We start from the raw sequence: 14,438 nt of genomic DNA, 5'->3' as shown, positions 1-14,438 counted from the left end.
CCCTCTGAACATGCTTTCTCTGTGTTTAAATTTCACACAGTTCTTCCTGTATGGATGAGAGCTGGCTTGGAAGCCATTCATCAACAGTAGAAAATTGGCTGACTGCTATAAAGCCATTGAGTTACTATTTCATTTTAAGGAGCTTACAGGCTGCCTTAAGGAAGCAGTGGAAGGGGTGGGGGGTTTGACACTGACACTTTGTGTGCAATTGTTCTGTTCAAACAGGAATGTGTTCAAGCCACATCTGCTATCCTAGAATTATTACCAGCAGTCATGCTGTAGCTCACTGGCAAAGTGTTTCTGCTGTGAATATGGTCATATTCATGTAAAGACCACTAGAAGGAAAGCGGTCTGTCCTTTACTCATAAGAAAATCAAGCTGGAACTGCCTCTTCATAAAGGCTTTCTGCTGGTACTTATGGGTTTTTCCTCTTGCACTTCTACCTACTCTGCCAGAAGGCTATAATGTAAAGTTCGCCATAAGTGTTCTTTCTATTCACATTTGCCCTTTTTAAATTTAAAAAATAGCATTTTCCTTGCCATTTTGAATACTTGTATTAATACACATGCAAAAAAGCCTATTCTACACCTTCTCTATAAGATAGGCTGGGTGAATTTGGAGTAGGACTTGGTTGCTTGAAAACAGGCATCTAGTCTATTTATGAGGCCTCTGAGAGGCATGGAGCTGTCAAATACACATTTTCTGTGGGTACCTCCTGCCTTTCTGGAGCAGCAGCAAGGGACTGGGGAAGAAACTGTTAAGTCATCTCAAATGGCACTAGGTGCATGCATTTAGACAACCAAATTGCATATATTGCATGTTGCTTGATGTTGAGGGTTACTGAAGCTTGCACCTTGCATTTCCAGCTGGTGCTGGGATAGAATTTGTGGCTTGAATTTTGCTGTTTGCATGGTAGCACAATCTGCAATATCAGATACCTGCTAAACTAGGTATATGGGAGGCTTCTAAATTCTTTCTGTGTGGAAGGTAAACTTGTAGTGAAATAATATAAGTCCAGAAATAAAAGCAGCATGGTGCCTATGCAATCTAAGTTTTTCCTAACTTTCTCTATGGTTTTGATCTATGATTTCACTTGAGTATCCAGAATATGGAACATAATTCTCCTTTGCCTTAGTGTTAGTGAATCAGCAATGAGAAGAGGAGTCATCTAGGTTAAGAACTGAATGCTTTTCCATGCATATAGGGGCTATGCAAATGAGAAGCTTGTGAGCGAGTGCGTTATTGGGGACTGTCTACATTAAGCCAATTACTTAGCCTTTATTCTGCAGGATCATAGGTGGCGAGAATACAGCTATGAATGTAACATATCACTTCAGCTGCCTGTGTGTGCTTCTTAGTGTGATCTTCAATCTTCGTGTACTTCGTAGGACTGTGTGAACCTATCTAGATTGTACCTCCTCTGGTACAAAACACGATTCCTGTATTGGTGCAGAATATTAATTTTTTTCCTCCCTTTATGCAGAGCAAGTAATAGGTCTGTAGTTAAACTGTATTTGAAGTCCGTATGTTATCAAATAACTGGCTTTGTGGATAAAATTGTGGAGTACTCTGTTACTTAATTTTTCTCTTGTTTTTTTTTTGTATCAAAGTCGCTGTCACTGAAAGCAGTAAAATGGATATTACTTTTCTTGCTGATTTTATAGCACCCAGAAGTGTGCAAGATATTTCACACTGCAAGTATAGTACTGGTCACATGCCCAAATTGCTTCAGAGTTTGTCTTCACCAAAATTTTCCAGTTATAACTGTGTAAATACATCAGCCCAACAGGCTTGCCTGTTGGAAGCAGAACTTGTTTCAGGAGGGAGAGTCCTGGCAACTGGCTTGTCTGCCTTTGTTTCCAGTTGGTGCTGCATTCCTCAGTAAGTTTTAACTTGTGAAATGTGAAACATTTTTTCACTATTTTTTGGGGTCAATATTTTTATTGGTGTTGGGTTTTTTCTTTTTTTCCAAAGAGATGATGAAATGAGAATGCGAAAGTGCAGCTTTCTCACCATGGCTTGCAACAAAACCCAATTTGTTCCATTTTGTCCCTCCAGCGTCTCTTTGACTTCTTCAGTGCAGAGGTGCTGAATGTGTTTCTTCAGCTTTGCTCTTTAAAAGTTTTATGGAGAAAGATGGCTGTGTCATACTGTCTCCTGGCCTGTAGTTAACTCACCTTTACAAATAAGCCCTTTCCAAATTTTGTCAAAAGCACTGAGGCCTTCATGAATGTGATTCTGAGAAATTACTTGACTACTGCTGGGATCTGTCTCTGTTTTTTTTTAATCTTTTGTTACAGAAGTAAATTCTGGTTATTTTTTTAGTGAATAAGTTGTCACAGACTTTTAAAGTGCTGACAGCTCCCATCTTGACAGCAGACTCTTATTTCATGAACCTTAAGTTGTTGTACTTGCATAATAAGAATCCTTCAAGTTAAGGTTTCTCTGTAATTTAACAGTTTTTTTGACCCCATTAAAGTTAGTATTTAAGACCAAAATGTGTTTTCAAGTTTAGGTATAAATTAAAGGCTTGTGCTTAGTGACATTTCAATTCCCTAGTGTAAAGTATTGTGAAAAGGGAACAGGATGAAAATGCACTGCTTTTATTTTCACTCCGCTCTCTTCCCATTTCATTGATTTCTTTGTCTGTATTTTCTTCTTTTCTAGAGTTTTAGAATGCCAAGGGCTGCCCATTGTAAACGGGCAATGTGATCCCTACGCCACTGTTACCTTAGCAGGACCCTCCAGGCAAGTATTGCACATACAAGAGCTTCCGTTTTAGAAGGGTGGTTTCTGTTTCCTTTATCTATTAGAAATCTCTATTCTCAGATGGACAGATGGGAGTATTTAGACACTGCTAGAATACATTTAGTGTTTGTGCATGTATGAACACTGAATTATACTACAGTAAGTAATTTGAGGCTTGTTTCAGTTTTGATTTATGTAAAGGTCTGAATAATCCCTGAATAATTTGAGTATCCTGGAGTATGTAATTTCTGGTTAGGCTTAATTTGTGCATCTTCTCACCTCACAATTGGAGGCCAGTTTTTGAATGAATTTATTGCCTAATTTTGGGCAGGGGCAGAAGAGAAAGCTGCAGTGTATGCACATTTGTATGTGAATATTTAGAATGTTTTCACTTTCAAGGTGTGGCAAATTAATGTGTGTTTTGAAAGCCCTAGGTGGCTCAGTCCTGTAATTAGATATATGTGGACATAACAGCATGGATAAAATTTGGAATGAGGTTTTAGTAATGAGATTCTGCATAATACTCTTTAGTTTAAATTTGGGATTAAATTTTCCTGTTCTGTTATAAAAATTTCCCGTGCTGTTGGATGTCACTGTTTTGTTTCTGCTTATCTAGAGTCATCTTTTATGTCTGTGCCATGTTTGAAACAAAACCTCAAAGAATCAGATTTGGTAGCATGGGTTATTCATAATGTTTTACAACAATTTATTGAAAATACTATAAATAAGATGCATTCTTGATAAATACTTACTTTGCATGCAGAGGAGTCTTTGAGACTGGTCTGTATTCTTCATCTGTGTCTAGGTGCGTTACGCCTTATCTCCATTAATGAGCTGTGTATTTGAGTTGTACACTTCGATGTTTTAAGCCTGTAACTTGTTTCAGATGGTACTGGGTGGCTATTACTGAAACTGTAAGGAGATTTTTGGACTAACCCTTGTATCCTTGAATGTCCAAATTTACCTTTCTTTGTCTGCTTCCCTCCACCCCCCAGTCCCGGATAATGTATGACAACTGATAATGTATTTCCCTTCAGAATAAGGAGCATTAGCCTCATCCTATTCCTATCTGGTTTTTGGTGGGGGGAGAAGGCTTGCCTCCTATCTCCAGCAAGCAGCTTGCAGCTTATTCCCATCCACTGCTTTGTAATTGCCCAATAATTGTGCTTGCCTTAATTGCCTCCCTTTCTACATGCAGCTTCCTAGTCCCCTCCCAGATGGGCTTATCCGTAAAGAGGCTGATTGGCAAGTGTGACTGATGAGATGGGATAGGCAATCTGCCCTATGTCCTGGAGACGATTAGTCACTTTTATCTCTCAGCTCCTCCTAGGAATAGTGGGATATTCTTAATCTGTATGTCATTCTCCTCTCTGGATTTTTCAATGCCTCTCCTTTCAGAGTAGTAAAGCTACTTTATTCTGCTGCATTTATGTAGCGCCAAGCATAAAAATTTCAACGAATGTGCTGCTGTTTATTGTGTGATTTGTACTTAGAGAGCCATCAGACTTCCTGACCAAAACTATTTCTATGCCTGTATTACATATGGGAAAACATTGTATACTGGTGGACTAGCCCATTCAAGTCGCACAGGAAGCCTGTAGCAGCACTGGGAATTAGACCCTGTTTTACTTGACCTCTGAAAAAGAATTCATAGAGTTGTCCGGTTAATATAAACAGTTACAAGCTATCTAAGCAGCTTTGCTGCATGAGAAATGAGGGATAGATTCTGGGATGAAATGATTATTAGGTCAGTTTTCCACATGGCTGATGTACCTCTCCATCTGTGTCTCTTTTATCTATGCCTTCTTATTACTGCAGAGCTGTAGGGGAGGATTGGTGACACAGGACAACACAGAGCTTTTCACTTGTAGGTAATGAGAACAAATCAAGCATAGGTTCATAATATCTGGAAATCATCAAACAGCTGTTGGGTGGCCTGTGTGAAATGCATTGGCTGGCTTTAGCCCAATGCCAAGCGGTTAGATGTCTGTATTCTAAAAGGCAAGGACAGGCGGATGGCACTGCCCATAGAGGGTGAATGGGCAGTGCTGAACTTCATCAGGCCTATTGCCCGGTGAGTGGTTTGAAGGAGGTCTGCTGTGTCTTGTTCCTACAGAGCAGTAGAAATTAAGAGATTTCTACTTAGCACCGCTCATAATAATTCAACAACATAACATTAACTAGGTGCTGTTGGGGCTGCAGGGAAAATATAGCAGTAATATAGCAATAAAAATATTCTTATTGAGGAAATCATTGTGGGTTTTTTGATTATTTAACGCCACTGAAAAGCATTCATTGATTCCTAAGGCCAGGATTATAAAATATAAAACACAGAAATAGCTATGTCAGTCTTCCTGTCTCCTGTGCTTTTAGGGTATGAGGAATTTTTGAGTCACATCAAGACTGAGACTGTCCCCCAAATGTTGCTGCTCAAAGCCCCATTCTTGCCAGTTGCTTTGTACAGATAAAAGATTCTGCTGGATCAAGCGAGTGACAGAATCAGGGTTCAAGGACTTGTGTTTAAGAGAGCTTAACAAACTGTGATTACTGCCACTTTAGAGAAATAGGCATGCAGTGAATCCCTCTCTTAAATGTGTGCTAGTGTGTATGCCTTGCTGTGCTGGAGCCACATGGTGTTCAAGTTTTATCAGATAAGTCAAGTGGATGACTATTTGTTCCTCAGTGGCTCTTTTCTAGAATCACACTTCTGCTAATGTTGTTTCTTACCTTTTTTTTCCTTTCCTTAATTCAGATCGGAAGCCAAAAAGACTAAAGTTAAAAAGAAGACCAACAATCCACATTTTGATGAAGTGTTTTATTTTGAGGTTGGTATTTCAAAGGAACGGGTGATAAGCTGAAATACTATACTGTAGGTAGTTGGCACAGCATCCTGCTCCATGTTGTGCCAGCTGTCTTCTTTGAAAACTGTTTCAAAGCATGGTGCAGGGGGAAGAAGTACCCAGGATCAGACTAGCTGTCTGCTGAGGGAGCAGTATATTGTGTCAGCTCACGTGCTCTGTAGGAAAAGCTTCAAGGTGGGCACTTCTGAGCAGCAGGCTTTACACTCCATTGCAACTCACCCCAGAAGAGTTTTGAAAAAGGGCACTTAAAAATGGGATTTTAAAAAAAAAATTTTTTTTTTTTAGCCTGTGGTTTTATAGCTGCTCCACCCTGTTTTTCCCAGTCAATGGGAGGAAGGTTATCTCCTAGGAATACTGAAAACTGTAGAGGAAAAATACACTTAAACTGGATGTTCTGGCTGTCTGCCAGTCTGCTGCAATACCAGTGCCTTTCTTCCAAGTGGGTGAAACCTCTACAGCTTTATTTAATACAGAGCATTTTCAACAAGTCCATTTAAGACAAAGTATAACTTTCATGAAAGTGCTCATTTTGGTTCTTTCTGGCAAAAGGAGCTGTAATTGTGGTGTGGCCATACATATATGTGCATGTGTTTATAATTTGGATACCTCTTGAAACTTTTCATTCTGTCTTCTAAAGTATGTGTGTCTTTCTTTTTTCTTTTTCTCTTGGACATTTTAGTCCCGGTCTACACTTAACTGTTCTATTTCAGTAGATACCTCAAGAACATATCTGGCATAACAAAGTTGATGAAAAGCCAGAGTAGTACAATGCAGTAGGCATGTCATTGAAAAGCCCTTTCTGCCCATACGGCTTGCATCACTGAGGTCACGTTTACGTTAGAAATTGTTGCTGGCATAGGGATGGCATCTAGGGATGTGGTTTGTCAAATCAGTTCAGGGGCACAGGCAGCCACCTCAGGAAGGAGAGCTGGGGAGAGAGGAGCCATAGAAGTGCTGTTGCACTGTGCAGATCTGAAGTGCACGTATCATTCTTGGCAGTGCTAGTGAGGGGCTTATTGCTGTCTTCCCCCTCCTTCTATAAACCACCATCTTTGCCTAGAAGCTGACAGTTGTACTGACTAATCTAAAGTTGGTCATACCAATGTGCTCTTGTTGATGTAGTGTATTTGGATTTGAGGAACAGATACAGCAAGTTCTTTATTGGCAGGAGCACTTTCTTACTGCCCAAAGGAGTGGAAGCCCTGAGGGTTGGCCGGGATAGCTATCCAAGGTAATCTTTCCTCTGGTAGCCCAGCACATCTCTTCCTAGGGTAACTTCACTGCAGACTTAACTTTAGCTAGCAGTGAGCCTTTGTGCCTGCTTGCCTGCCTCCGTGAGACTATGTGGGGGTGCTGCACGGGCATGGTTTGTGGGGGAGAGATCCCATGGTACTCAGCACTGAAACTGCACTGAGGTGTCTGTATGTTTACTCAGGGCTGCCCAGGATTTCAGTCCATCACCTGGCCCAGAGCTGCAGCCTTTGGCAGTGACACAAGAGTGATGCTCTATGTAAATAAACTAAAATGGGCTTCCTTATTCTTAACATAGGCAGTTCGGGAGGCATCTGACAGGGAGAGCTTTTTAATAAGAATGTAATCCAGGAATTCAGCATGTAAACCACAAAACTTCACCTGTCTGATTCCACAGCCTTCTGTTTGCTGCAGAAACAGTGAACGTTTGGTGTTTAAACATTGAACTTGGCAGGTGGTAGCATATTGGGAGAGGAAGAAGAGAAACAGAAAACATCTCCCAGCTGGAGTTGTGGAGGGGACTGGAGACTTGCTTAGCTTGCCTTTGTGCTGAGAGCTGTGTTGCATGCAAGTATCAGCAGAAGCAAAACCTGAACTCAAGCCCATGCCCCAGTAGTTGTGCTAACTCAGAGCAAAATGTTTTCTGTGTGGGTAAGAGCAGAGCTTGGGAAATGTCTGAATCAGCCAGAACTCTGAAACATAAACATACCGTTAGTGCAGACAGAGCCATCATAGATTTATGTCATTTTGGGAGTAGTTAGTACCTATCAGGCTAAATGTCTCCAAAGAACAAGGTTCAGTAGAACTACTACGACTGGAAAATACATTCACTAATGAGACATGGGCAGACCTGTGGCTGGTGCATGTTAACGGAGTGCTCCGATTCCTGTGGAGCTGCACAGATCCATGCTGTTGACAGCGGTGTCACTTTCTGCTTCCAAACAGCTTCATCAGCTTTCCTGCAGTCTGCTAGCACAGCGATTGGCCATGCCTCCAAGGAAGAAGCTGATCTGTAAAAGGCAGTGAGTGGGCGCTTTCCTTACTACAACCGAAAAGTTGCACACATTTTATTTTCTAAATGGAAAATAGCTTATCATTGGTTTGGAAAATCTAAGGGCTTATTTAAGAGGTGCTATGAGTGAAACTTGCACCTGATGGGTAGGAGCCATTTTCACCACTGCTCCAGCTGCAGCACAGTGTCGGGGCTCGGAGTTCTATATGCAGCTACAGGAAAATGCTCCCTTACGGGAACCAAAGAAGATAATGCTGAGGACCTGTTTGCAAACCTACATGCGCTGAAAAAAATTGATCAGCTGATAAACGGCTTGTCAGCTTTGCCTAAAGAAAGGGACCAGCACAGCAGAGCTGTGCCCCCTTTTTTGTAAAATGGTACATGGCAACTAGATCAGCACTGTGGACTGGGAGTTCCTTGTCTCCAGTTCCATCCATGGAATAGATGGACCTCATACAGCTATCTTTTTAGGAATATCGCTCTTGAACTGTATTAATCTGCACACAAAGCAGTCGTACAGGTGAACAGAGAGACCTCATGCATGCAAAAGACTCCAGCAAAACTTCTCAGAAAAGTGTTTACTTAAAAGGGATGTGCCATAAGTTACACCTATGCTATAACTTTTTTTAACAACTCATGCACTACAGATAATAAAACACTTAAAAGTTTGCTTCCTTATTAAGTATTACACCATTAGCTTCACAATGGTAGTAGAAAATGTCATTTGCAGTTATATAGGATAATTTCTTGAAGCCACTGGGAAGACAGTGGCAAGGGTAGGGTGAGAAAACTTCTGCTGAGCTGCTGAAGTTGTAGGCTGTATTTAAATCTTCTGTACTCTTGGGCTTACAGGTGCATTTGATTCAATTACAGCTTAGAAGGTTTGGCCTCCAGTGCTGCTAGTACCTTTTAGTTTTTACGTATCACCTTGAAAATGGTTACTGCCTCACACATATACACTCAAAAAAGGCTCTACTGAGTGTCCCGTGCTGAAGATTCTTTTCTGGTTCCTCTCCACTTGTGCAGCTATAAACAGCCTCCCTTGTTTGTACCATTTGCATCTGATGTACAATATAAAACCAAGAAGTCAAGTTTACAATAAAAGCTAGTTTTTGTGAGTGGGAAGTATTAAGCCACAAGTGTATTTAAACCTACAATAAAGTTCAGCTTCTGTGTGCAATCAAGAGCTGAATGCACACATCATACACACTGGCATTTGATCAGTTCCTGCTGTGGTTTCAGCTGGGTGGGGTAGCCTTTTTCTCAAGTTTCTGACACACTATGCAAAAATACAACCATCAAAGTCTTTTTATAATCACGCCAGAAAACAAATTTTAAGAAATGTTTGTACAAAAACTTTTTTTGTTAATGCTTTACACTTACAGCTGTCTTCCCATTATTTTCTGCCCATGCTTTGCTGTTTATCAGTCTTGCAAATACGGTTGGTGAGCTGTGCACATGGTTCTATATTCTGATATGCATAGCACAGGCTAGCATCTCTTGGACAATTGATCTACTTGGTATTTTTTGTATAAGCATGATAAATGGACTTCCAGGATATCAGGACAGGCAGAACTTAGCTGTTTTAATTAGATCCATTGTAAAATGTTTTTAAGGGTGGTTCTGGGTTTTTTTTTCCCCTCTTCAGAGTGCCTCAGGGCATCTGTTGTACAGCTGTATTTAAAACTCAATTATTAATTGCCCGTTTATTTCCCTAGATGTGTTATAAAAGTGGTATTCCTTTCTGTGATTTTTTTCTTTTGTCAATGTAAACTCAAAGTACTGTAGTAATATTAAAGATGTCCTTTCTCTGTAAAGAAAGTGTGGAGTATCTAGTTACTCTTGGATATGATTGTGTAACCACCACTTTTGTATAGTGAGGAATCTGTTTAGTCAACATGCTTATTCACATGCATGGATGTTTTCAGAATCAGGACTGAAGGCACTGCTGATAGTAAAAGACTCTGATCTTCCAGAGCTTTGTACAAGTAACATCGGAATGCTTTTGTATCAGATCAATTTGTTAAAGTTTCCTCCTTTTTATTAGGTTACAAGACCCAGTAGCTACAACAAGAAATCCCATTTTGATATTGAAGATGTTGATGAAGTTGACAAAATGGAGATTAGGTAATACAAAACACTTTGTACTAATAAACTTGTGTTCCAAAGTTGTATAGACTCAGTTTCAAAGTGGCAACATGGTTTTACTATTCGTAAATCAAGATGAGTCTTTGTCACTGCATCTGTATGCTTCTTTACCTCCACTGTCCTGTAGATGTATGCAAATGTGTGACAGTTCTTCTGTGGGAGAAATCATCATTATTTTCCTTGGTATCCTATATACACTGTGTGTGTACTAATGTCCAGTTATCATTAAGTGCAGCCTTTTATGTCTGGGCTACCCTTTCCTCCCTCACTCACTTTTCCAAGAGAGCCCAGAAGCTCTGTGATGCTCTTGGTTAAAGGGTATGTTTTCTTTTATCACTTAATTTTAGCAACTCATATAAGGTCCTTCTTCCCTGAAAGGAAACCCTTGAGCTCAGAGTTTCTCTGGGGCAGAGGCAGTTTCTCTTCTCTTTTGCCTGCCAGACTTTAATCCCTTCTTGCAAGGCTGGGTACGATACATGTGAAATCCATTGCACAGAAAAGAAGCAACTCTGATTTCAAAAACAAAACAACCCCATCCCACCCCCTGCCACCCACTTAGTACTATTTTAGAACCTGCGGAGGCCTGTCAACAGTGTTTGTGGGGAGAGGTGAAAGAAAGAGTGGAGAGGAAACAATAGGAGGTGCAAACCCTAAAGGTATCACATGCGTCATACCATCACATACATTGAAACTTAGAGATTTAGGCCATCTGGTGATCTGGATGCACTGTAGCTGAAAACTGCTCTATCTGCATCAGGTAGTGAGAAATTCCCCTCTCCTTTATGCTAGGTTTTGGAGGAAGAAAGGTTGAGGGAGAATGGGGGCACCCCCTTCCTCCACAGGTGTGGGGAGGTGGTGAGGGCTTATCTCCCAAAACATTCCCTAGTCCCTTCAGAAGCACAGTTGGCTGTAAGGAGAGGAGGGGAGACCGGGAAAGGGGAACAACACTTACTCCCAGCAAGCAAGATGCATCTATCTTCACGAATGGATGAGGGCTGTTCTAATTTGATGGTCAGCTGCTGGTTCATGTAGCCTGTTAGTATAGTATCGCAGCACTACAAGGTCATTAATGAATTTGTGTTTGCCATGGCTCTGTGAGACAGGAAAGGGAAACTATTCATATGTGAGAGAGACAAGAGGTGTGCTCTGTTTCTCTGAGAACATCTGCATCAGGCAGTGCAAAGGTAGCTAGTTTAAGGGCAACCCACAGCTAATCCATAGGAGTGAGAGCAAGGCCCAGGTTCAGTGCAATGCTGCTTTGGTGGTGTCAGTGTTGGCAGCGCCGCAAATGACCTAGTCCTAGCACCAGACTATTTCTGCAAAGCTTTGTATGGTGTAGGCAGGTATGAAGTAACATGTCCCATATCCCATGGGATGTATGTGATGGAATGGGCAACTGAACAGTGTCTTGGGAGTCCCAGTCTGGTCTTTGTAACCATGATGCCCAGCCACGAATTGATTTTAAATGAAAGCTAGAATTCTCTGATAATTTTGTGACTCTGGAAGGGGACCCTAGACATTGGTGGACAGTGGTTACACATTGCTTAATATTTCAGTTCTTTCTTATTTTGTACTACTGGACTAAATGGAATTATACAATTGTCTTACTATATTTTCTGGACAAATGACTGTCGGCAATGATAATGTATGTGGAGCTGAGCTTCAGAAAAATTTTTCATTCCTTAAAACCAACACATCACAGTGTCGTAAAGACGAATAGTTTGTGAGGAGGCTTACAAAATAGTTGGGAAAAGATTAAGCACTTAAATAATAGACAAAAGCAGATAAAGTGATAGTCTTGGTTGGGCAAACGCTTTGCTCAGGGGTTTTGTCCCCTGTAGGACAGAGTGGTTTTGTTTCCATCTCAGGTTCCCCTTCAACCCCCGCTCACTTCCTCCAGTCTGTTTAGTCAGAGTTAGGTTGCCCCCGTGCCCTCTGGACGGATCATACAATTTATGGGTTTGGGGGTTTGTTTTCTTTTTCTCTCCAGAGACAAATACCATTCCACAGGGTAAAGAAGAGACTTAGTCTCTCATGATTTCTCTCTAAAGCTATGAAAGTTTTTCTTTTTGAGTGGGTGTAGGAAGTTGCAGGCAGGGCATATCAACACTTAGGGACCAGATGTTCTGGTGAAATTCATTGTTTCTCCTCCCCCTCTCTGTTGTTTCTTTCTGTGACTGCAGTCTGACCAGTTTTAGAATAACACTTGCCATAATTTTGCCTTCTGAAAACAGCAGGAAACGGTAACCTTTTAGACTCTGAGGTTTGGGTATTATGATTTTTTAAATGCAGCTTATGCTTTATACTCCCGAGCACACAAAACAATAATTTCAGAATTGGCATGCCTGCTTTGCTTACTGTGTAGCGTGAGATCTACCTTAAGTTGTTAGTTCCTCTCCTGCAGATGCTTTGCACTGATTTTTTTTTTTTCTGTAACAAGTTGCTGTGGGGGAACACCCTTCGGCTGCGTATGTTTGAAAGTGTTATTGCTAGTAGGCATCTTGAAAGAATTTGGATAAACTAGAAACCAGTAGCCTGTAAATGCTTGGTAAATTTTAAGTTTAACTATGTGTAAATAAACTTCTCAAAAGATTCCTCTCCTCCTGAAGCTGCTTTTAGCCATCTGAATTTGTTAGCAAGATAGTAAGCAACCAGATAAGGAGAAAGGGTAGAGGAGGTTGAACTTTCAAAGAAGTTTTTTCCTTTTGGGGAATTCTTGCCCTGCAGAAATACTGTCGAAATATCATAGTTTGAAGAACTTAACCCAGCAGGCGTGCAATGTGAGCTGATGGTATGTCTAGCGTATGAAACTTGATGCATGAGACACTGTTGAGAGATACAAGGCTCAGAGGATTTAAAAGTGACATCATCTGCACTTGCATAAGGTAGGATAAACTTTTAGCAGGACTATCAACATCCATTCCTTGACAAGCCTGTGACTTGCTTGAGACTAGAAGGGTTGTGTAAATATGTCCATAATGGAATGGTTTTGCACCTTATCCAAATTAAAGTTGCTCTTCTAAAAATCTTCATTATTTGAAAACCTGTTTTTTTTCCCCATATATCTTTTTTCCCCAAAGTTTAAGGCATATTCGGACTGTCACTTAGCTGCAAAATTCTCAGCTGAGCTTGTTTTAAAATAAAAATGCTTCTCAGAGGAAACCTTAAAATATGTACAGAAATAGCTACTCTGGAGTTTGAAACCCTTGCTCTGAGGTGGGTATTGTAGCATTTATCTACAAATGCCGGGTTAGACACCAGTACTTTGAATCTCAGTGCAGGTGTTTTACATCCTAATGTTAAAGAGCATGTGAAAGGGAAGGAAGTATCATCTAGAGATACATAACAGAACTTCCCAAATGTGGGGGACTGAGTGCCAAAAATTGTGTAGGCTTCAGTCAGTACACTGATTTTACAGAGTGGTGGAACTGTCTTAGGGTTTCGAGTATCTGTGCAGAACTAGTTTAGGTGCAACAAATTTGTAAGCTTGACACAGTCTTCCCCGGAGCTAGAGCACTGAGAAGGACTGTGTAGGCATTCAGCCTAACTCTGTAAAGCGGCCACTTAGCTGCTAGTAATCCCAAATTAGACCAGGACTAACAGTATGGAGTCCTTAAATATCTCTACACTTTTTTCCCCTGGTGCCCATTTTACTTGTATTTTTCTATTATCTGGGATAACCAAACAGCCCCCTGAATCTTTATCAATATTGATAGTGGAAACAGTACAGATGAGGGAAAAGTAGTCTAGATGATTTTTTTTCCACTGATGTTTCATGGAGGTGAATTGCAAGGCTCCAGAAATCTAAGGTAAGGTTGTCTCTCTACTGTTTGGAAACTATTGTTTTACTGTTTGGAGACTGACTCATAGGCTTGAGAGAAAAAAAACAACAAAATTGAAGACAAGGTTGGGACTATTTGTTTTTAATTTTTTTATTTATTATGAATCTTTTAAAATTATTTGGTTCTATTACAGAGTTGATCTTTGGAATGCCAGTAACTTGAAGTTTGGAGACGAGTTTCTAGGAGAACTGAGACTCCCTTTGAAATTTCTTCGACAGTCTAGTTCTTACGAAGCATGGTATTTGACATTTTTCTTTTGGAGAATAAGTAGAAACATATGTCTGCTGTGAAGGCTTAACAGTAATTACTGCTATGTGATAAAGTTTAAGTGGATTTAATTTATATCTCTTTTTGTAAGCAAGCCAAAGTAATCTTAGCAAATGGAAGAACAAGAAGTTTTGATAATGTGATTAGAGATTTCAGTCTGCCTCTGTATTGCATGTGGGAGTTCTAATATTGATGATATTACTTACTGCAGTTCATCAGCAGTGCCATAGTTTTAGTGTGTGGGGTTTTAATCATATCTACATAAATCTTTATGATCAGAACTTTCCATGTTGCAGTTGGTGCAAAATA

At 40.4% G+C, this 14,438-nt stretch overlaps 1 protein-coding gene across 1 annotated transcript in view; it reads left to right on the top strand.

Moving 5' to 3' along the window:
• Positions 1-2,667: 2,667 nt before the first annotated feature.
• The window catches only part of RASA3 (RAS p21 protein activator 3), a gene marked incomplete at its 5' end in the record, with an annotated part of 34,651 nt that continues 22,880 nt past the window's right edge, over positions 2,668-14,438 (top strand). The window contains 4 exons of the mRNA XM_009584523.1: positions 2,668-2,748; positions 5,501-5,573; positions 9,920-9,999; positions 13,996-14,100. Coding sequence (XP_009582818.1) covers positions 2,668-2,748; positions 5,501-5,573; positions 9,920-9,999; positions 13,996-14,100 — 339 coding nt within the window. The remainder of the gene's footprint in view (positions 2,749-5,500; positions 5,574-9,919; positions 10,000-13,995; positions 14,101-14,438) is intronic.

This window comes from Fulmarus glacialis, unplaced genomic scaffold (genome assembly GCF_000690835.1).
Source record: "Fulmarus glacialis isolate BGI_N327 unplaced genomic scaffold, ASM69083v1 scaffold5459, whole genome shotgun sequence".
NCBI classification, from domain to species: Eukaryota; Metazoa; Chordata; class Aves; order Procellariiformes; family Procellariidae; genus Fulmarus; species Fulmarus glacialis.
The sequence above is the reverse complement of the archived record's forward strand: the minus strand, read 5'-3'. Positions and strand labels throughout refer to the sequence as shown.